At 47.4% G+C, this 20490-nt stretch overlaps 3 protein-coding genes across 7 annotated transcripts; 1 reads left to right on the forward strand and 2 right to left on the reverse strand.

Moving 5' to 3' along the window:
- Positions 1-784: 784 nt before the first annotated feature.
- Positions 785-13523, reverse strand: LOC136197629 (telomerase protein component 1-like). Its single transcript, XM_065987433.1, has 51 exons — positions 13338-13523; positions 12665-13278; positions 12467-12601; positions 12246-12407; positions 12094-12190; positions 11959-12038; positions 11631-11843; positions 10929-11138; positions 10784-10874; positions 10624-10726; positions 10389-10569; positions 10174-10335; positions 9997-10065; positions 9795-9937; positions 9666-9734; positions 9448-9612; positions 9215-9391; positions 8912-9154; positions 8748-8861; positions 8575-8695; positions 8336-8518; positions 7941-8270; positions 7702-7884; positions 7552-7644; positions 7362-7494; positions 7115-7307; positions 6952-7061; positions 6798-6886; positions 6574-6688; positions 6406-6517; positions 6152-6329; positions 6003-6098; positions 5822-5946; positions 5472-5730; positions 5295-5414; positions 5153-5248; positions 4918-5092; positions 4779-4870; positions 4556-4725; positions 4380-4482; positions 4104-4319; positions 3757-4050; positions 3586-3702; positions 3392-3477; positions 3271-3340; positions 3081-3214; positions 1663-1809; positions 1510-1609; positions 1234-1428; positions 1071-1175; positions 785-1018 (listed from the first exon to the last, which is right to left on the reverse strand). The coding sequence occupies exons 1-51, from the start codon at positions 13450-13452 to the stop codon at positions 896-898; spliced, it is 7806 nt and encodes a 2601-aa protein (XP_065843505.1). The 5' UTR covers positions 13453-13523; the 3' UTR covers positions 785-895.
- A 364-nt stretch (positions 13524-13887) lies between these two features.
- On the reverse strand, positions 13888-17393 carry LOC136197630 (uncharacterized). 5 transcript variants are annotated; one of them, XM_065987435.1, is made up of 11 exons: positions 16932-17393; positions 16747-16875; positions 16399-16561; positions 16176-16340; positions 15951-16121; positions 15713-15886; positions 15501-15656; positions 14996-15439; positions 14529-14933; positions 14086-14478; positions 13888-14037 (listed from the first exon to the last, which is right to left on the reverse strand). In XM_065987435.1, the coding sequence occupies exons 2-11, from the start codon at positions 16873-16875 to the stop codon at positions 14018-14020; spliced, it is 2220 nt and encodes a 739-aa protein (XP_065843507.1). In that variant the 5' UTR covers positions 16932-17393; the 3' UTR covers positions 13888-14017. The 5 variants fall into 5 exon arrangements, with proteins under 5 accessions (XP_065843507.1, XP_065843506.1, XP_065843510.1 ...); XM_065987434.1 differs by having other exon boundaries at positions 14529-14936; XM_065987438.1 differs by adding an exon at positions 16653-16680 and having other exon boundaries at positions 14529-14936; positions 16399-16601; positions 16747-17393.
- Positions 17394-17755: 362 nt separating this feature from the next.
- On the forward strand, positions 17756-19318 carry LOC136197805 (cathepsin B-like). The gene has a single exon (XM_065987634.1). It carries the CDS (start codon positions 17798-17800, stop codon positions 19133-19135), a length of 1338 nt encoding a protein of 445 aa, XP_065843706.1. The 5' UTR covers positions 17756-17797; the 3' UTR covers positions 19136-19318.
- Positions 19319-20490: the final 1172 nt, after the last annotated feature.

Raw genomic sequence — 20490 nt, forward strand, 5'->3', positions numbered from 1 at the left:
GGGGGTGTCGCAAGCGGTCTGGTTGCCGGCACTTATCTCACCAACTGGCACGATTAGATTGCGGATGATCTGGCTCAGGAGAATTCGATCTGGGCATTGCACGTCCTTTCCTGTCGACTCCTACAAACAGTAGTCAGCCGCTCTCCACCTCAGAAGCCCTGGTTCTTAGCTTCGGCTTACCAATGTGGTCAGGTATCGTCGCGCCGGGGGACTCGGTATTAGGGGCCGACTACTCGTCCAGGCGGATACTGGTTGAGGTGGCCTATGAGGTCAAAACTCGCCCGAAACTTTTTGGAACGGGTGGCCATTGCTTTGCGGTGGCTGCCTTGAGCTACGTAGCGTCCGAACCTCCCCGTGGTGTAGCTCGGGTAATGCTAATACGGACGCATTCAGAAAAGGTGCGTAGAACGATATTTTGACAGTGACTAATTGGGATTTGATTTTTAGATCGCGAGCGCTGAAGGACGAAAATCGAAGAGAGAACGATCGACGAAGACGAAGACAGCCGGAGAAAAACGATCGACGAAAGGAAGGATCGAAAAATACAGTGGACACGTTAGACTAGGTTTCTGCATGAGTGCATGTATCCACTGTAAAATTACTGTACGAAATAAAATCATGTGCGCAACTTGATCGTCTACGTGGCCGTCGCGTATCTCGTCCAGCCTGCGATTTGGAAATAATAACAACGAGCCACGTACTAGTTATTTCCATCGAAACAACGGTACTCAGGTCTCAGGTAGGTTTTATCGGTGTACGCAGATACAGTGCACGACGACGTTTTAACTAAAAAGAGGAGAAGAATGACTTCAATTTCACTAGAGCCCATTTCGTATTGATACACGTATGAAAACAATTCCAGTACCATTTCAGACAAAAGTACTGTGCATTCAGGTCAAAAGGGATTGTGCAGGAAAAGAACATTGCCAAGAGAATCACCAACCAAAATTCTGTCGGCTTCATCGACGACAGAAACAGCCATGGACGTGACAGGACCCGGTGCACAAAAGAGGCCAATCTTGAGAAGACGCAATTATGAACAGAATTGTGTAGACTGATTTTCTCTAAACCTGTTGCAACGCCAGGCTACTCCACACTTTGACTGTAGCATCAGTTGACCCGGTGTAGTACGAATATTTGCCTACTCCACCACCAGAAATAGCTTTTGAATGCAACTGAAAGGAAAGACCGTTAAACAGTCGAGCGCCAAACTTCGTGCAATATCTATGAAACCTTTTCCGCGACCATTTGTTTGCCGGTGACGCGATCGAATACAGATACCGTTCCACTCGAACTTCCCACCAAAATAATTTCCTTATTCGCTTCCAAATCGCTGAGCATTTTTGGACCGGTTTTCGTTCCGTGCGCGAGAAGTGTCCACTGCTTTCCTTCCTCTTCTTTCAAGTTCAATGCACTTCTGGAAGACGTCTAAACACGACAACACAGGTATATAGTAAAAACTTGCAGTCGGGAAAACACGAAGATCCTCCACGTAATCTACCATCTCACCTTTGAGCTGTTCCATACAAAGACTTTAGAATCCGCCAACGTCGCCATGAAATAACTTTCATCTTCGCTGAAGGATAGGTTGGTTATCCAATCAGTCGGGCTGCCACAACACAATCTATAGGGCATGTAACTTGTTGCAAGCTACGCACTCACCCCTTGAGAACTGTGACTTTTTGTAGAGCATCGCCGGTAAATTTCCATACAATCGCGCTCTTGTCCCACGAGCCCGACAACAGAGTGCAACTCTTGCGACTGTACGCGAGGCATGTAACTGGTAAACCGGTGTCTCCATGGGACAAACTATAGAAGAAACAAGGCTCCCTTGAACATAGTGAGGGGATAGGAATGCTTTTTGAAAAGAGCTACGAGATTTGGCGTCTTACTAAATTTTGAGGTAAAATTGCCTTTACAGTGTTTTTCGCAAATTTCAAGACCAACCAGTGTCTGCAACTTTTATGCACGAGAGACGTTTCGTCCGCCTGAACCGCAAGCGCCGTTTGCGCGCCATCAAGTTGCAGACACTGGTTGGTCAAAAATAGGCGTTCCCACCAACGCTATTATTTGTATGCAAGACTGCATGTGACGTTCCGACCGCCTGCATGAGCCGCAAGCGCCGCTTCAAGTTGCGCGGAACAAGTCATGGCAGCGTCCGACTGCTAATAGAATTTTTTCAACCTGCCACAAGACACGTTCCGTCCGCCTGAACCGCAATTGCGACGCTTGCGGTTCAGGCGCACGGAACGCCACTCGCGCATAAAAAGTAATGTGTAGCGTTGGCGGGAACGCCCACAATTGAGGGGTAAGTGTCTCTCACTCGTTTGCGCGCGAGCGGCGTTTGCGGTTCAGGCGCAAGGAACGCCACTCGCGCATAAAAAGTACAGTGTAGCGATGGCGGGAACGCCCACTTTTGAGGGGTAAGTGTCTCTCACTCGTTGCGCGCGAGCGGCGCTTGCGGTTCAGGCGCAAGGAACGCCACTCGCGCATAAAAAGTACAGTGTAGCGATGGCGGGAACGCCCACTTTTGAGGGGTAAGTGTCTCTCACTCGTTGCGCGCGAGCGGCGCTTGCGGTTCAGGCGCAAGGAACGCAACTCGCGCATAAAAAGTACAGTGTAGCGATGGCGGGAACGCCCACTTTTGAGGGGTAAGTGTCTCTAACTCGTTGCGCGCGAGCGGCGCTTGCGGTTCAGGCGCAAGGAACGCCACTCGCGCATAAAAAGTAAAGTGTAGCGATGGCGGGAACGCCCACTTTTGAGGGGTAAGTGTCTCTAACTCGTTGCGCGCGAGCGACGCTTGCAGTTCAGGCGCAAGGAACGCCACTCGTGCATAATAATGGCGTGGTCAATGGCAGCGTCCGACTGCTAAGGGAAGATAGAATTTTTTCAACCTGCCATTACCACGCTATTATTATGCACTAGACATCCAAGCGCCGCTTGCGCGCAACGAGTTATCTGCAGAAACTGGTTGGTCAAAAATGGGCGTTCCCAACATTTACCAGGCTATACTCAGGCTATACTCAGGCCGGTAAAGTGGTAGCGACAACACATTTCAGCCCCATTCAAAGCTATTGTACCTCAATTTCAAGTTATGCCTTTTTGAGTATATCCATAGTTGAATTGCACTGCCTTTTCCCACCACAAACGTAGCCCGTTCAACTGAAGATTCAAGAAATTTGACGGCATTGACTGGCTCGCTTGACTCCATCACCTGTGCAGGTACAGGTGTTATGCAACAGAGGTGTTCGTACGGAAATGATATCAAACCTTGGAATGGAGTCTAGGCGAGAAGGAAGAATGATCGCCTTGAAGGGACCACAAAAGAACACTTCCGTCTCTGGAGAAGATAAAACTGTACAATTACGCACACAAAGTCATTACACAGTACCTGCTGGACGTAAGAGCCCAATACCCAGACGGACACATGTCGCCACAGGTTACGGAGGCGCTGTGTCCACGTACAACCGGTCCGACCTTAAAACAAACGCGTTCAAAGACCCTCTATATAAAAAAATTAGTAGCGTAATCAATTTACTGCATGCCTATAGAAGTAATCACAATTCCGATATATAAGTTACCTACCTGAGGCAGCCAAACCTTCACCGTCTTGTCCAGAGCACTCGTCACAATTCGATCTCCAACTGCTTTCACGCTAAGAACGCGACCTGAATGCCCACTCAGCGCTGCTAATTCATTCGCCTGCAGAGCAAAAAATGCTTAGAAGTGATCCGGATCATATACTCAACTTTCTACCTGTAGAGCCATCCAGGAGCGAATTGATCCATCGTCGCCTCCAGAAATGACAGCTACGTCGCCGAAGCGAGCCTTTTCTCCTTCTTCGTCGAAATCCGTTTCCGTCCGATCGTCAGCCATGTCAGCCCAAGGAGTCGACGTCGATTCTTCTTTCTTCGTTGCGCCCGAGTCCTTTGCAAAGATACAGCACGCGTTGACTCGTCGTTCGTGGCCGTGCAACGTCGTGATTTCGATGCCCTTGCGACTCCAGAGTTTCACCGACCCATCGACACTCGACGAAACAATACAACCAGCCTAAAAAGACACGATATCTCCTAAGCAAAAAGATCTCGCGTTTGTTTTCAAACCGTTATGGCTACGTTCGTCACAGAGCCGAGGTGACCTTTCATCTGAACGTTGGATTGGAAAGTTTCCAGGTTCCACAGTTTGACTGTGAAGTCGTTGGACGCCGTCACAATGAAGTCGTCTTTCTCGGATAGTGCCAGGGAATTGATCCAATCTTTGTGCGCGTCAGAGAGCGATTTGATCTGAGAGCCCGTTCGGGTGTCCCAAATGATGATCGTCTAAAGGCAAGTACTTCTCGGTCCAGAGCAACTAAGTTCGTTTATATATATATATAGTACCTTATCTCGGCTAGCTGATATTACTCGCTTCTCATCTGAAGTCAAGCATACTCCGGTAACGGGAGCGGAATGGCCAGCCAATGAACGAACTGGACTCAAAAAACTGCCAAAAGAAATTAATTAGATAATAATAAATACGTCATATAAATGAATCCCGCCCAGCTGGGTACACTCACGTTCCGGAAGACGGTTGCTTCTTGGCAGGCTTCTTTTTCACGTCGTACAGACAAACGGTGAAATCCTCGGAGCCCGAACTTATGAGCTTGTTACGCCAATCCACGCACCACACTCCCTTCTCGTGGCCAACGAGAGTCTTCTCAGCCTTCTTAGACGACGATGAAATGATCTAGAAGAGACTCTCTCGTGACAATGCATATGAAAAAATGCTAGAGTCAAAACCTTGAGCGTTCCATCGTCCGAACCAGATACGAACCGCTCTCCAAATCCGCTTTTTTCCCATGCCAGACAGCAAACTGCAGCAGTGTGAGCTCCTGGGTACATCGTAGTAAGAGGAAAGCCTGCTCTTTATTAAGCATACCATCAATTTCGTCTAGTTCAACACCGGATAATGCATCATAAATTCGAATTAGCTTCTCGTGATATCCGGCTGCCAGTAGACGCGACGAAGGATCGACCGCCAAGCACAAAACGCCGCCCACGTCTTCAACAGCATGGGCAGTGTACGTTGGCTTGCCAAGATAGCCAGACCAAACCTAGAATACAACAGAAGTTTTATTAGACGTCACACGCACTACACTGAGAAATTAGTGTACCTTGATAAGCTGATCGTCACTTCCCGTTACGAGATGACCGGACTTGGTGAAACAAATCGCATTGACAGGTAACGCGTGACCGGTCACGCAGCCAACCTAAAGACACATCCAAGTCCACTATATATAAGCACGAGTCTCTCACCTGAATTCCGGCCATGGAATGCCAGATCTTTATCTGCCCGTCGAGAGAAGCCGAAGCGATGTGCACTCCGCTAGGAGAATACGCCACTGCTCGCACCGAACAAGAGTGCCCTCGAAGAGTCTTAATTAAAAAAATACAATATTCAATTTTTTTATTTAAATCTCAAACTTAGTGAACCTTGATTCGTTTCCGGTTGAACGTGTCGTATATTCTCATTCTCGAATCCCAGCTTCCCGTGACGATGAACTGGCCTTCGGGATGGAAGTCGACGCAGTTGATCGGTTTCTCGCCGCTTTTCAGCTCGGCAACGACGCTTCCGTCTTTGCCGCTCCATATAACGATGCGCGCGTCCCATCCAACGGAAACGATGACGCTGCCCGACGGATCCGACGCGCACGCGCCAACTTGGCGCTTGTGACCCATAGCAGTCGAAATTCTATAAAGAAGCAAAAAAAACGTTTGACAACCGTCTCTACTCTTTGGAGTTAAAAATTATTGAGACTGCCTCTTTTTTAAGTGCGACTTACCTGTGACCCCCTTGAACATCCCAAAGGGAAAAGGCACCGTCCAGGGATGCGCTGCACAGTCGAGACGCACCCGCAAAGCAACAGCTAACAACTGCGTGAGCGTGTCCGACAAATGATTTCACTTCCTAATATATTTCGAACAATTGAATAGGACAATGCTCTAATAGGAGCTAGTGCTTACTTTTCCTGTAGCTAGCTCGTAAAGTTTCACTGTGCAATCCTGAGAGCCGCACGCAATGAAACGACCGTCGGACGAAATTGCCACGCACAGTACAAGCTAGTGATAAACAGACGATTGAATTTATCAAAATGTCTCCTTATATCTCTTACCTTTGAATTTCCGCTGATAGTCATTTGGCATGGATGACTCTTATCTGGCTTATTCACCCAGAGAAGAAGCGACGAGTCTTCGCCGCGCTGTCGCTGACTCACTATTTCATGCGCTGCTTTAGACACAACTGACGTCGCAGGCTCGTTGATTGCCTGCTGCATCACCAGAGTTGAGTAGCTAAGAAATAACAGATGAATTTCAAAAACGCCAAACAAATAATTGAATTAATTAATCAAAAAATTGCAATTCTCACCTTGACATGATGTGAATCTGCTGAGAGACGAACGAACGATATTCCTGCAAAGTAGAACTTTGGAGAAATTTCTGCCTTTCTTTTTCCATCAGCGGAGGAAAATCGTGCTTTCCTAAACGACACGTTCTGCTCGCGATCTCGTTCGCCGTGCGACTACTGTACCCCTACCGCCGGCTTGGAGGTCTTCCACGACCTGGAGTCCCAATCCAAGTTGACATTTGACTTGAATGTATCGCAAGTTGCAGACGACTTTTCCCAAGTCTTCCCACGCGCCAGCGCAAGTCTACAGCAGTCGAGACGTCTATTAGAAGGGGATTTCGCGATAAACGCAAGCAGGAGACCAACTAAATTTAGGTGGGGGCCCCAAAAGTAAGAAAAGAGGCGCCCATTACCAAATGATAAGCTAGTTCACTACAGGCACGCTTGTTGAGACCGGAAAACGTCCCATCACGAGCGGGATCCGCCTCGTTGTAGAAATAAGCTAAAGGAAAGGAAATTACGATTGCACAATGACATTTGAAGAAAATTTATATAAGTATATGGTACCAGCAATTAGACGATGGAGTTTCGTTTCTTCGTCTTTTGGTGACGATTTCAGATACTGTTTTTTGATAGCGTTGATGACGTCAGAATGACACAAAAGCATCACTCCATCCCTAAAAAATAATCAAATCGTAGCTGCTAAGTTGTCTTTGAAGCCCCGCTGTACCTGGATCCAGCTGTAGACTGCAGGAAACATTGAAGACTTCGGATGAGTCGAATAAAATTTGCCTGACTGACTGGACTCTTCCGCGATAAATCGCCAAGAACGCTAGAAAAGTGCGGATCAAGAGGACTCAGCTTGGAATCGACGTTGCAAGAACGTAGGCTAAGAAGACTAAGCAGCTCCACTTCAGAAAGACCTGAAAACGTACAGAAACGGTTATGTATGTTCGAGGCAGTTTTTTCAGTTTCACCGTTTCGAGAGCAAAGGAGCAGGTGCAGAGCCATGGAAACCAAATCTCGTCCGTGATCCACTTCCAATCGATTGAGAACGTCTTGCAACAAACCGCCCAACGAAGAAGGCATCTGCCTCAACTTTTCAGAAACCTAAGCATATAAACATAGATAAGGATGGACCCTTCCACTTGCCTATACTATGATCACCTTTTCGTAGACCCCGAAGACGCGCAACTCTTCGCAGGCCAAGGCAAGGTATAGAGGAATATTGGCATCTTTCTTACTCAGCAAGATTTTCAACTGCAACGAGTCAAAAATTATTTTAATTTAAATTACCGTCGCCAAATTAATTCTCGCCTGATTATTAAATGCCGATTCGTTGAGAGTCTTTCGATGACGACCGAGCGAATCGCGGACCATGTCGGCTTTGTCGAACATGTCTAGTCCACTGAGAGAAATCACGTTATTCTCCTGGTGTCGACGTTGCAAAGAGGCGTAGCACGGGTCACTATCTAGAACACTCACAACGAAGAGAACACGCTAGGAAAAGATAAACAAGTAGATAAAAATAATTTTTTGAACTATAGCCTTCTTACGTTTGGTAATGGGTCAGGCAGCCACTCCATAGTTTTGGCCGAGTGTATCTCGTCCAACTGATCCAAACCGTCGACAAAGACAATAATTTTGTTTGACACGCCCACGTTGAGAGCAGCCTTTGCGAGCATTTCGGGTAGTGCCATCGCAAGTTCGTTATATTCCTCAGCGACGGGATCGTCGACGTCGAAGCGCGTTTTCAATTCGTAGCAGATGCGACGAAGAGCTTTGGAAATGTTCGTCGAGCCGGGCGACACGCCGACAAAGTGAGCAAGGAGAAGAGAGAAAGAAGAACACGAGGCAGAAGAGCCATAGGAATGCATAATAGCAGACTATAAGAAAAAATATATATATATATATATTATTTCTCACTGCGTCTGCCATGTGATAAGCTTACCATTAGCGATGTCTTTCCCATACCCGGTTTTCCTGCTATCACAATCACGCCGGAGCTCATCTTTTCAATGGCCGCTTCGGCCTGCTTCAGAACGTTTTTCCGGCCCGTGAATATTTCGTTTGCGTGCTCGGCGAACGCTCTGTGACGTCGAGACTCCTCGTCCATTTCGTCTTCGCCAATTTCCTGCACGGAAACAATGCAGACATCAGACGCTAAACGACGTTAATAGAACGTAATACCTCATCAGGAAATTCCTTCAGCAGTGCATTCCAAAGATTGTTCAGCACGCGACCGCCGAACTCTTCGAGCGACCGAACCATCGGCTTTCCGTCCAAAACGCCGCCCCATTCACACGGATAGCTGCAATGAATTTTATGACGCGAGCACTTTTCGATAAGACAAACGTCCTCACTTTTCAAACACTTCGAGTCCACTAGTCTGAATTCTCGCCTTCAAATCCGCCATCCTGGCTGCAGACTCGCTGCTTTCTGCTTCGAACGACTTCCTAGCATCTTCAGGAACAGCACTAAGATCAACAGTGAGAGACACCTCTCTCTCCCTTGGGTACGAACACACCTTAAAAACGATTGATCTCGAAAGTAGAAAAAAGCTCTCGTCTGGCAATCGAGTGGATTGGCCAGAGCCGCGTGATGAATCTCCAATTCCGTAATCGATCTCCCCGACGCGTAATCGCGCACCCAATCGAATTCCGGCTCGTCCGGCACGTCGTAGCGATCCGGAATCCAGCCGTAACGTTCGCCGAGAATTCCGACGAAAAAATCGCAATGGTCCACCTCGCTGAGACAAATTTCGACACCCCTGGGGAGCGAAAATAATAATAATATTAATTGACAAAAATCAACTATAATTTAAATTTACTTTCTGCTATTCATTTCGTTCTCCGTCACGCCCCATCGAAGATCGACTTCGTAAACGTTGATGAAGTGCCGTTTCGCGCGCTCGCGCAGCTCGGGAAAGACGTAGCGCGTGAGAAGGTCCCTTTCGCCGTGCATGTCCTTGAAAGTCGAGCTGATGAACACGCGAGCCGTACGCCACCTGAAAGACCAAAATAAATAAATAAATAATAAGAGATTCTTCTTTTATAGTCGTGCCTTGGTTTGAGACTTTGATGGGTGTTCTCGTCGCCTTCGAAAGGAGGCTTCACCACTGGAAGTCGTCGACCGAGTGCGGGTTGTTTGACGTCGGTGAGACGGTGAGCCTTGTCGATGTTTTCGACGTGCGCCAATTGGCCGCCGCCACCTCTTTCAGCAATGAACCTGGGAGAGGTTTCAATAAGTATACGTACACGTTGTGAATGCATGAGACTTACCTCAGAATTTGGTCACTGTAGCCGGCAATGAAGACGTCGTTTTCGTGACGAGAGGACGTCGTGGAAATACTAGATAAGATAACACACGTTTGTCTATTGATCGACTGCTGAACTGGCCAGTTTATTGACCTGCATTTGGTTCCACTCAGATCCACGTTTACGAACAGCAAATTCGAATTGACCGTGCGTCGATACTTTTCCAGAAAATTAGCGACGAAATCGGCAGAACGCCCGGCGGACGTCGCACCGTCCAAAATCATGAGAGTGTCAATCTGCGAAAACAAATTCTCGTCACACTAGCGAAGACTTCGAATTGAAAAAAAAAACTCACTGAAGTTTGACTCAGAAGATAATCAGTCAAAATTTTACGAGGCAATTCGCCCACGTCAGAATTCAAATTCTAAAAAATAAATAAATAAACAAATCGCCTAATAGGACAAAAGAGGGCATAGCCTCTTAATTGAAAAATATTATTCCCTCTACAGGACGTGGACAAGACTGTACTCACTTTGGATTTTATTTCTTCGAGAACGGACTCCATATTCTGCAGTATAGTGCCGTCCTTGAGAACGACCGACATGTGCTGGCCGTCCGCACCGAACGCTCGAAATTCGCATTCTTCGCACGAAAACTTGCACATCAAGCCAAGCAACAGACTCACTTCCAAAACCTAGAAAAAATCAATTATTAATTTTAATTAATTAAATCGCGTTCTTCTCGTACCGTTCTTGGCTTTCCCAATCCTCTAGCCGACGTGCACGGACGTTCCATTTTCGATCCAACATTGCACAAGAGTAGAGTTCGGCCTGATATTGGCTTCACGTTGTGCAGCGTGGCAATTTTTACAGACGTATCCAAAGCGCGTCGATATCGTTCGATAATCGACAAATCGATTCGTTCAGCTCTGAGAAGAAACTAGATACACGAAAGGCCAAAAAAACGAGGACGCCATCATTACTTTTCTGCCAATTTCTTTGCTCTCCTTTTGGCTGCTATTTCTGCCATTGCATTTTTTTCGTTCGTTTTTCCTCTTGCTCTCGGTTTCGAAGTAGGAACAGCAACTGAGAAACAGTATGGATTTCAAATTCATCTGTAAAGGTTATGCCTAGTGTACCGACCTCCTTCGATTGCCAACTTCTCGAGTTGACCCAGTACTTCGAACGCGGAAAAGAAGCGGAAGGGAAACTGGCGACTATTCACCACAGCACGCTATAAAAATGAAAAGAATCAGAAGAGCAATATAACAAAGACTATCAATTATACTTCATCAGCAAGTTTCTTCAGTATTATGCTGTGATGCTTTGATGATATTCCCGCGAGAATGAGATTGCGCAGATTGCGCAGCATGGCCATAAAGGGCAGCTTGCGATGATCGATCAGATCCTGCCACGTTGACGCGTGATTTCCCTTCAACGAGACTTGAGTCTCCCACGTTTCAGGCATGGCCAACTTCATGCGTTTACCGGCTAATTCCTATAAACGAGAAAAAGAAATGAATACATAGTACGAACAGGGTTCTGCCGAGAATTTGTTAAGTGTGGGAAGAGGGTCTGGAGACATAGACGTGTATACTATATACTGTATGCTGTAAGCAATACCCCAAGAAAAGAGGCGTAGTTGCCTATTAAAAATCAATAGAAAAGGCTTCTTTGCTTATGAAATCTGAAAGGCTTGCGTATAAGACGTCTATATTCGTGGATTGGGCGAAGGGGCCCCTTTTGGGGGTAAAAGCGTAGAGACACGTCTTTTGACCGCCACGAGCTCAAAAACGCGACTTTCTGCGTAAGAAAACTTAAAAAAATTGAAAAAAAAAACATCGACACTTGACACAAACCCCGCGGAAGACGGTGCTATGGAGGTTTATCCGGTGACAGAGGTGACAACGTTTTACAGTAGTAGTATGGGAGGGAGAGAGGGTCGGGGTCGGGCAGAACCCTGTACAAAAAGCCAAAAAAAATTTCTCACCGAATTCCACGTTCCGGGTAGTTTGGACAGGTAAAAGGAGTCGAGATTGGCGGGATACTTCTTTCCGATGAGCGACATGACGTGGTCCACCGGCGCGGTAATGTGAAGCTTTCGGATGAGCTGTTTCAGCGTGAACGTAAGTCGAGCGAGCTCCTCCTCGTCCTCCTTGTCGTCGTCGTCGTCGTCGCTCGTTTCCACGTCAGAAGCAGAGGACTGAACAAAAAAACAACAACAGTATTAGAGATTGTCTAATAAAAATGACCACGTACTACAGTGCCTCCCAGATTACTATATTTCTGTTCGTCACTTTCTTCGGCATATGTTTTACCTCTTCCTCTTCTTCCTTGCCTTTCTTCTTCTTTTTCTTCGTCGCGGGGCCCTTCTTTTTCTTCGTCTTGTTGTATTTCGCTACAGTCAAATGAAGGAAAGAGTCTATGACGTAGTCAGAACGGAGTGTCCTCACCGAGTTGATAGGAATCGAACTGAGGAAACTTGGCGACCATTGCTTTACGCAAAGCAACTGGAAGCGACCCAGAAATCAAAGATTTGTCCTGAAAAGCCTACAAGTACACAGCCAATGTATTTCTATAAATCAATAAGATATTGGGATATAACCTGATACATTTCTGCTACGTCTATCCAATCAGAAGGAAGCCGGATACTTGCAGAGAAATACTTCTTGATGTAAGGCCGACACGTGTGACAGTTGGCGGCTACGGCCAAAAGAAAATTGGCCACACTTCGAATGTTCAACTCACAGCGAGCATAGAGCGCAACCTCAACAAAAAAATTAAAAAATGAATTATCTCCGAGGATGTTATTTAATTAAAAGGTACTTTGAGAATGAATTCAGGATCGAGAAGAGATATCTGTCTGCACGTCTCGAGTATCACAGAAAGCGTCGGGTCAGACGGATTGCGAAAGTTGGGCAACTGCAGCAAGGAGGTAGCAACGCAATTCAGAAGAAGAGTCTAAAGAAAAATACACTAGCTATTCTGATGTGAAGCCTATGTACATATATCTTCTACGAGTACCTTATTAGCAGCAAGGGCAACAGAACGCTGCTTTCCTCGTCTCTCTTCCTCCGTCGGAAAATTCATAGAGGCGAGTGCGGACTTCACAATGTCGAGTGGGCTCTCGTCGACGCTTCCTAAGTCGTATTCGGGCAGACAGAATCCGTCTGTGCTCTCGAGTTCAATTGGTCTCGCTACTGGTGCCGTCTCGGAGGCCTGCGCGTTGCGCTTCTTCGGTTCGACTAGTTTTCTCCTGATGCTGCTGGTCTCCAAGGAGCTGAAGCCGAGTTTCTGCTTGAGGAGAAGATTCGTTGCGCGTTTCTGTTCGTGTGACTGAACAGATGAGATGAGCCTCGGGCCCGACGATTTCAGAGGTCGGCTAGATAGTGTCGGTGCTCCCGACGTTAGAGGTCGGCTTGACGAGCTGATATTTCCCGACAGTTGCAACGAGGACTGCGTGAGAAGTGGTTTCCCCAAAGGAGGCCCCGTTAGCGAAGTCGAGCTCGGGAGGCGCGATTTCAAAGTGAACGAAGGCAGAAGTGGTTTAGAATTGCTCTCTCCGGAACGAAGACCCGTTTGAGAGAGAAGGGGTGCAGTTCTTAGAAGAGAGCTTCCAGCAAGAAGCTTCGGTTTTTCTATTAGTTATTAGATACGTCCATCACAAAACGTTCCCCAGGTTTTCTACTCCTGTTACCCTTTTCCGTAGAGAGGAGGCGTGCTGGGGGTGGTTTTGCCATCGCCGTCGAAGACTGGCCTGACAAGAGCTTATTTTCGAGACCTATCGAACGCTCTTTGCATTGGGAAGCCATTGATCAACTTGCAGCGTTAGCTGCAGAAGCAACGAGCTGCTAAAACAGAGCACAAGAGCACGACAGGAGACAGTGACGCACGCTAGACAAATCGAGCACAGAACACCAAACGGAAACAGTCAAACAAACAACAAACTGCAGACATGACATCAGCACGTCACCAATGTGGTTCGCTTTTGAGTTTAGCCTGACTTCGATTTATCAACGACCGCCACACGCAGTTGCAGAAGATGCAGTCGACTGTAGCTGTAGAATACCTAAGCCAGAGCTATAAATAAATATTTCAATATTCATTTTAGCTCTGTCCTAAGCTACTAGTAGCTAACGGTCTCCTCCTTTTAGGAGCAATGCCAAATGATGTTTTTATAAAGCTAGCTCCTCCCCCTTGAACTCGATTCTGCCATTCACGAGATTCTGGAAAAGCTCTTCCTAATCTATCTGTAATTCATTCATAGGCAAACAACACAAAAACAAACAGATCAGAAACATCGACGTCACGCAAGGACATAGACAAACTCTAAACGAAAAGGTACAGAAAGTCGCCAAGACCGAAAACCGTTCTTCATTACTGGTTATCAATCGTTCCTAAAAGCAAAAGTAAATACAAATAAATATACTAAGAAATGACATTACCGCAATGAAATGAAAAAAGATAGTGTTTCTTTGACATGTATTTGATTGAATTGACGCACACCTTGCTTTTTCCACTAGCAGTGAATTCAATTTGAAACTCGTTGCATTTTCTTTGCTTTCGCAGCTTCAGACAAATTGTACCTCTTTTGGGATCGTTATTCTTAAAGTTTTTTTTAAAATTCTTCCTTTTGTTCTTGCCAAGTTTAATCACAGAACTCTTTCTGTTCTTATTTCCCCAAAAGCACACGACCTTAACGACCAAGTTGTGAGCGCCTCCGCCCAAATCGTATCCAAATGACAAATATCGTCTAAATTGTTTTTTGAGCCTCTTGGGTGAATTTGCGATGGCAAAGCGCCTTCCTTCCCTAAAATGTGCACAAAAACGCTTCCTCGCTGTAAATAATAAACCAGTAACTGAAGAAAAAGATATATTAACGGATTACCCAAGTGGTATTGAACGGATCGCCGATTCCTTCCTTTCTGGGCAGAGCTGTCGGCATCAGAAACGGACACTCCCGTGTCGGCAAGACACGGAATGCAGACGTCAACCGAGCACGCGTCGCTTTCTACCGACTTTTTCTGCTGCAAGGGCGCTATCGATATTCCTTCGTCGTCGTCGTCATCATCGACAACGAGATCGACTGCAAACGAAGCAACGCCGCACGGATTGCTCGTAAAACCGCAATCGCCGCTCGAGATCGAATCGTCGCAATCGACTTCGTCGTCGTCGCTGTAGTCATAGTCGTAGTTGTAATCATCGTCGAGGTCGTCGTCGTCGTCGTCGTCGTCGTCGTCGTCATCGTCGTCGAAATCGCGCTTGACTCGAACCGATTGCTCGGCGTTGACTCCTGCTAAATATTCAACAAAAGTAATTGATAAATGAATAAAATCTGATTAATTAATTAATTACCTGAACAATTGGATGCCTCATTGACGGACATGGAACTGATTTCCAGTACGTCATTAGAGTCGGGTGAAACGAAACGCACTAACGTCCGTAGAACGGCGGCGGAAGGTAACAGCGACTCGTTGAAGCACGATTTGACTTCGAGACAGACGAACTTCAAATCGACGCGTCCGTCTCCTATGAGCGTGGCGTTGCCGCGAGCAATGATAGCCGAGTCGTTTCGTATAGTCGAGTCGATGTCTGATTCGAGCATTTCCGTTTCGATGTCTACAGTTTCTACTGTCGGAGACATTCGATAGTTGAATGAAAGAACGGTCGAGCATATGGGAGCGAAGAAGGTCTGAGATCGAACGTAGCTATCCTGTCGGAGAACAATCGACGGGTCGCTTCCGAGAAGACCAGCAAAGGCGGGAAAAGGTGGAACCTCGACAGTGTCCTCGACCAAATCTTCGACGTAGATACAGCTCAATACATATTATATTACCTGTGTGCGTGTGAGGAGACTTACCGCATTGGGGCTCATCGCCGATCCACTCCCCGTTCTCGCAAAGAAGAGTCTGCGATCCTTGGAGGACGAATCCGAGGTCGCATTCAAATTGAGCGGTGAGACCGCCGTCGCTCAGTGTCACTGTACCGTTTTGAGGGTTCGTTAATGAGCTGCAGGCTAAATATTTTAGTTGTTATAAGGAAGTCGACAGAGCAAAGTCCGTTCGTGCTTACTCTGTACACACAATGCGTTCACGTCGGTGCTATTGAGCAACTGGCAATCCAAAACAGAATAGGTGGAGTCGGCTAGGATGTAGCCGTCGCCACACGAGACATTGAGAAATCGTTTGTCATCGAGGAGCGTGAGAGTGAGCGGACCAAAAGCAAGGGTGCCGCTAATGGGGCATTCTGAGAAAACATGCAAGTGGCGTTGCTATCCGACCGACGCCCCTAGCTACCGGTAGTTCCGCACCTGGTGGACACGAATCCGTATTGCACTCTCGACTTTCCGTGTCGCTTCCATCGCAATACTTGCCGCCACGATCGGGCTTGGGATTGTCGCACTGGCGTTGGCGCGTCGTTCGGCCGCCGCCGCACGATTTCGTGCACGGACTAAAGTCCCCCCACTTACTCCATTCTCCGTCTAAGGCGATCAAAGCCGCTGTACAACTTAGACGTCTTACCCTCTATAGAATACCTTTTCTACATTCCGGGATGGATCCTATCCATTCGCCACAGGCGCACGAACGCTCTTTTCGGCCCACTAGCGTGTAGGTGGGATTGCACGCGTATTCGACTTTGCTTACGCCGACAATCTTCAAACTGCCGTTCCCAGGTTTTTCGGGTTTCGGGCACGTGGATGCTGCAGGCGATAGTCAGTGCATGAAACGCGACACCATATCGAAAGAGAAAACATTTACGGTCAGACAGCGAGCCGAAGTGTTTCTTCCACCACTTTGACGATACGTCGAATTGAGATTGAGATGAGACCGAATTGACGAGTAGGAGTGCAGCAACTTGAAGAAGGAACGCAACAAGCTGGGTCATGATGAGGAATGGAAAACGAGCCAAAGCAGATATGCCCTTTAACCACAATTCGCCCATGCAAAAACGACTTCCTTCGCTATGTCAACAATTAGGACCCTGAGGTGCATTTTTTCACACAACACATTACCTGCACGCGTCCTCGCTATCAACGACTTCTATATACATGTACATACAGCATACAGTATCTACATCGGGGGTTTCTCTCGCCGATTCTTATGTACCTTCTTTGAAGATGCTAGAAGAGGTCTTTGCTCAAACTGCGTGGCTTCTAATTGTGCCAGTGACGTCAGACACGATCTGTGGGCTTCTGCGAGATCAAACATGGAGTTGAGTCTCCGCGATGAAGTCATCTAAATGACATTCCGCTTGAGTACTGGACGAAATGCGGGCCAGCGACGCTCTCAACTTCGAATCCGTCTCCCAGAGCGTGCACGCGGCCATGCAAACGCTTTTCGCGTTATATATGTCTCCTGTCGCTCTTCGAGTTAGCGGATCTCGAGTTAGCGGATCTCGAACGTCCTTTATTGCTGCTCCGAGTCTTGTACGGCAATCCGTATCCCGGACCTCCTCCAAACTTGCGTTAGAGTGCTTTGGTTTTGGACAGAAGGGGTCCCGAATGGTCATGCAGGGCCCTGCCGGCCCTGCCATGGTTTGTACGTGCTCGCGTTGACCATAAGGCGCGCTGGGGATGGTTTCGTCAACGCCGTCAACTGGCCTGACAAGAGCTTTTAATTTTCGAGACCTTACCGAACGCTCTTTGCAATGCGAAGCCATTGATCAACGTGCAGCGTTAGCTGCAGAATTAAGCCCAAGTAACGAGCTACTAAAACAGAGCGCACGAGAAAGAAAAAAAACTTGGCAGTTTGCCCCTGGCTGGTCCATGATGTAATAGCTATAAGCCCTACTGTGAGATGATACATGCTAAATTTGCAGCTAAATTAGACCATAAAAGGTCATTTTAGCATCTGATTTTCTGAAAAGGGCGAAGTACCTAGAAATTTGTAATTTGATTAGACAATCAGCAGAGGGCATCTGTCCATTATAAGCAAGAAGGCAGTCAAAAAATGCGTTTTCATCAAACGGCTTCATAATCGGTCGCTCTATCTGTGTGCTCTTTTGTGCCATCATCAAGCTTAGCATTCGCTGGCCGAGATTTAGCGCATGTCCCAAAAGGCACGCCTCCCAGCTCCGCATCCCTGGGAAATGCTAATTGGCTGTGGGGTAAACACCGACAGTCATAACAAAACTGGCGCATTTTTGAGACGACGAGTCATGCACGTCGTTCAACATTTGCTCAGCGTCGTCACTCTGTTACTCATAACAATCTGCACAGGTGCGGCACGAGACAATCCCCACCGAAAGTCGGCTTATCTGCAGTCCATTGCTAAACGAGTCAATAGCGACGCTGAATCGACGTGGCATGCGTCCAAGACCCTTGCCGGCATCGAATCTCAAAACGCAGATCTTCTACGCCAAGAACGCGACGCCCCAGCTTCCGTAGACTGGAGCACCAGCGGGCTCCTTCGCCCCGTTGACGACCAAGGCACCTGCGGATCGTGCTGGGCATTCGCTTCAGCGCACGCCTTCGACGACTATCGTTCGCTTCAAGCCAAAGCACAGCAAACTGCGACGTCCGTTCATCGAATTACCGCCTGTTGCGAGTATTCAGGCTGCAACGGCTGTGACGGCGGTCAACCAGGGAGCGGTTTTGTTTTTCTAAAGGAAGAAGGAACGGTGCCTCATGCGTGCGAACGGTACGACATACGAACCTTACTTCTAAACCCGACATGCCCTAGATTCTGTGACGACGGATCAACCGAGATCACGCCTGCGCTCAGGTCACAGTACAAATTGAGTGACTTCAGTTCCGTAAATCCACTCACAGTAGCAAAGATGAAAGAAGCGCTGGCATTGGGCCCACTTGTGGCTGTCTTAATCGTGTACTCTGACTTCATGACCTACTCGAAAGGCATCTATCGTTACAAGAGAGGTAATTGCGAAGGCGGTCATCTTATTGAGGTAGTTGGCTATGGCAGCGAAGATGGCGAGGACTATTGGATATGTAAGAACAGCTGGGGAATTCGCTGGGGCGAAAAGGGCTTTTTCAGAATCGCCGCAGGAGTTGAGAAAGAACACGGAATAGAGCAAATCGCCCTTGCTCCGTTCCCCATTGCAGGTAGCACGACTTCCTTTCAAGAATCCTCTGGCTTTCTTCTTGGCGTTAATGAGCACAGAGAAACTGACGATGCAATAGTACTTGAAGCAGCCAACTTTGGAGCATATGAACTCAATCCATTTTGCCCAGGAAAAGACATCGATCGTACAGTAATTCGTAATCTGACCCTTATCAAGGTGAACAGAGCATCCCGTAAGATCGTAAGCGGAGTGCAGATTACTTTAACCGCTACTTACCAAGAACAAGGATGTCCTGTGCAGACGAACTATGAGTTGGTCGTTGTTATGAGTACTGAAGGCGAGTACAGTCTTCTTCGGTCACGGTTTGTACCGTCCGAGAATTCAGCAGCTTCTCGTTGCAATGTGAATTGGTTGATGACTTTGCTTCTTCTGTTTGGAGTTGCAGAAATTCTTTGGAATGGCGGTGGTGACTGATGGGTGCACAAGCCTTGAACCTGATAGAAATTGCTGCTGTTTTGGTGATGTTTTGCTGCTGTTGTGTTGCTTAGTTTGATCTATGGTTTGAGTGTCACGGTAAATGTGCTGTTTTGTTTGTCTTTTTCTTCTGAGAATTGGTGGATGGCTCCGGCATTATATTTCAAGCAGCTGTCCCAGATATCTCATCGTGCATTGATTGAATGCTTCTCGAACAGCCTCACCCTAGAGTAGGCTTCTAATTGTGCCAGTGGCGTCAGACACGATCCGTGTGTTTTTAAGGCTTCTTCCATTTCTGCGAAATCAAACAGGGTCATTGGAGTTGAGTCTGTCAACAGAGCACGACCCAACTGCATGATTCAACCATGATTCAGAGTACATGTACTGAGTCGGCTATGGTAGTCAAAACGGCGAGGATTATTGGATATGTAAGATATGTAAGAACAGCTGGGGAAGCCAGTGGGGCGAAAACGGCTTTTCCAGAATCGCCGCAGGAGTCGAGAAAGAACACGGCATAGAGCGAATCGCTCTTGCTCCGTTCTCCAGGTGGCACGACTCACTCTCAAGAGTCCTCCGGATTTCTTCTCGGGGTTAATGAGCACAGCGACACGGATGATGATGCCACAGTACTCGAAGCAGCCAACTTTGGAGCGTACGAACTCAATCCGTTGTCCGGGAAAAGACGGCGACCGAATAATAGGACCCTAATCAAAGCGAACAAAGCATCTCGTAAGATTGTCAGTGGAGCGCAGATCAAACTGACGGCTTCGTATCAAGAACAAGGGTGTCTTGAGCAGAAGAGCTACGAGTTCGTCGTCGTCATGAATACCTATGGCGAGTGTACAGTCTTATTCAGTCAAGGTACGTACCGCCAGAGAATGTGGAAGGCACTTCAGCAGGTTCTCGTCACACTGCGAATTGGCTGTTGATTCTGCTACTTCTGCTTGGAGTCGCGATTCTTTATAGCGGCGGTTGCGACTGACGGGTGAAGACTCGAGCATCAGACAGAAAGTGCTGCTGTTGTTGCATAGGTGTCATAGTAAATGATGCGCTGCTGCTTCTGCTCCTTCTGCTCCTGCTCTAGTCTACTGCTTTTTTTGTCTTGTCTTTCTTCTCTGCCACTGCAATTACAAAAATAACGTTGGCAGTCTGACAATAGATACGTCTATAACGAAACGCTCACCAAACCTTTTTCTGGCGAGAAGAGGGTGCCGGGGTTTTTTGCCGGTTGGCCCGGAACGTGTTTTTTCCCGAACGCTCTTTGCCATGCAGCTAACGCTGCAGTGACAGCTAGCCAGAGGAAGAAAGAGTTACACAAGAAACGGTAACGCACGCTAACATATAAAAGGTGCGCA

This window comes from Oscarella lobularis, chromosome 18 (assembly GCF_947507565.1).
Source record: "Oscarella lobularis chromosome 18, ooOscLobu1.1, whole genome shotgun sequence".
In the NCBI taxonomy this organism is placed as follows: domain Eukaryota; kingdom Metazoa; phylum Porifera; class Homoscleromorpha; order Homosclerophorida; family Oscarellidae; genus Oscarella; species Oscarella lobularis.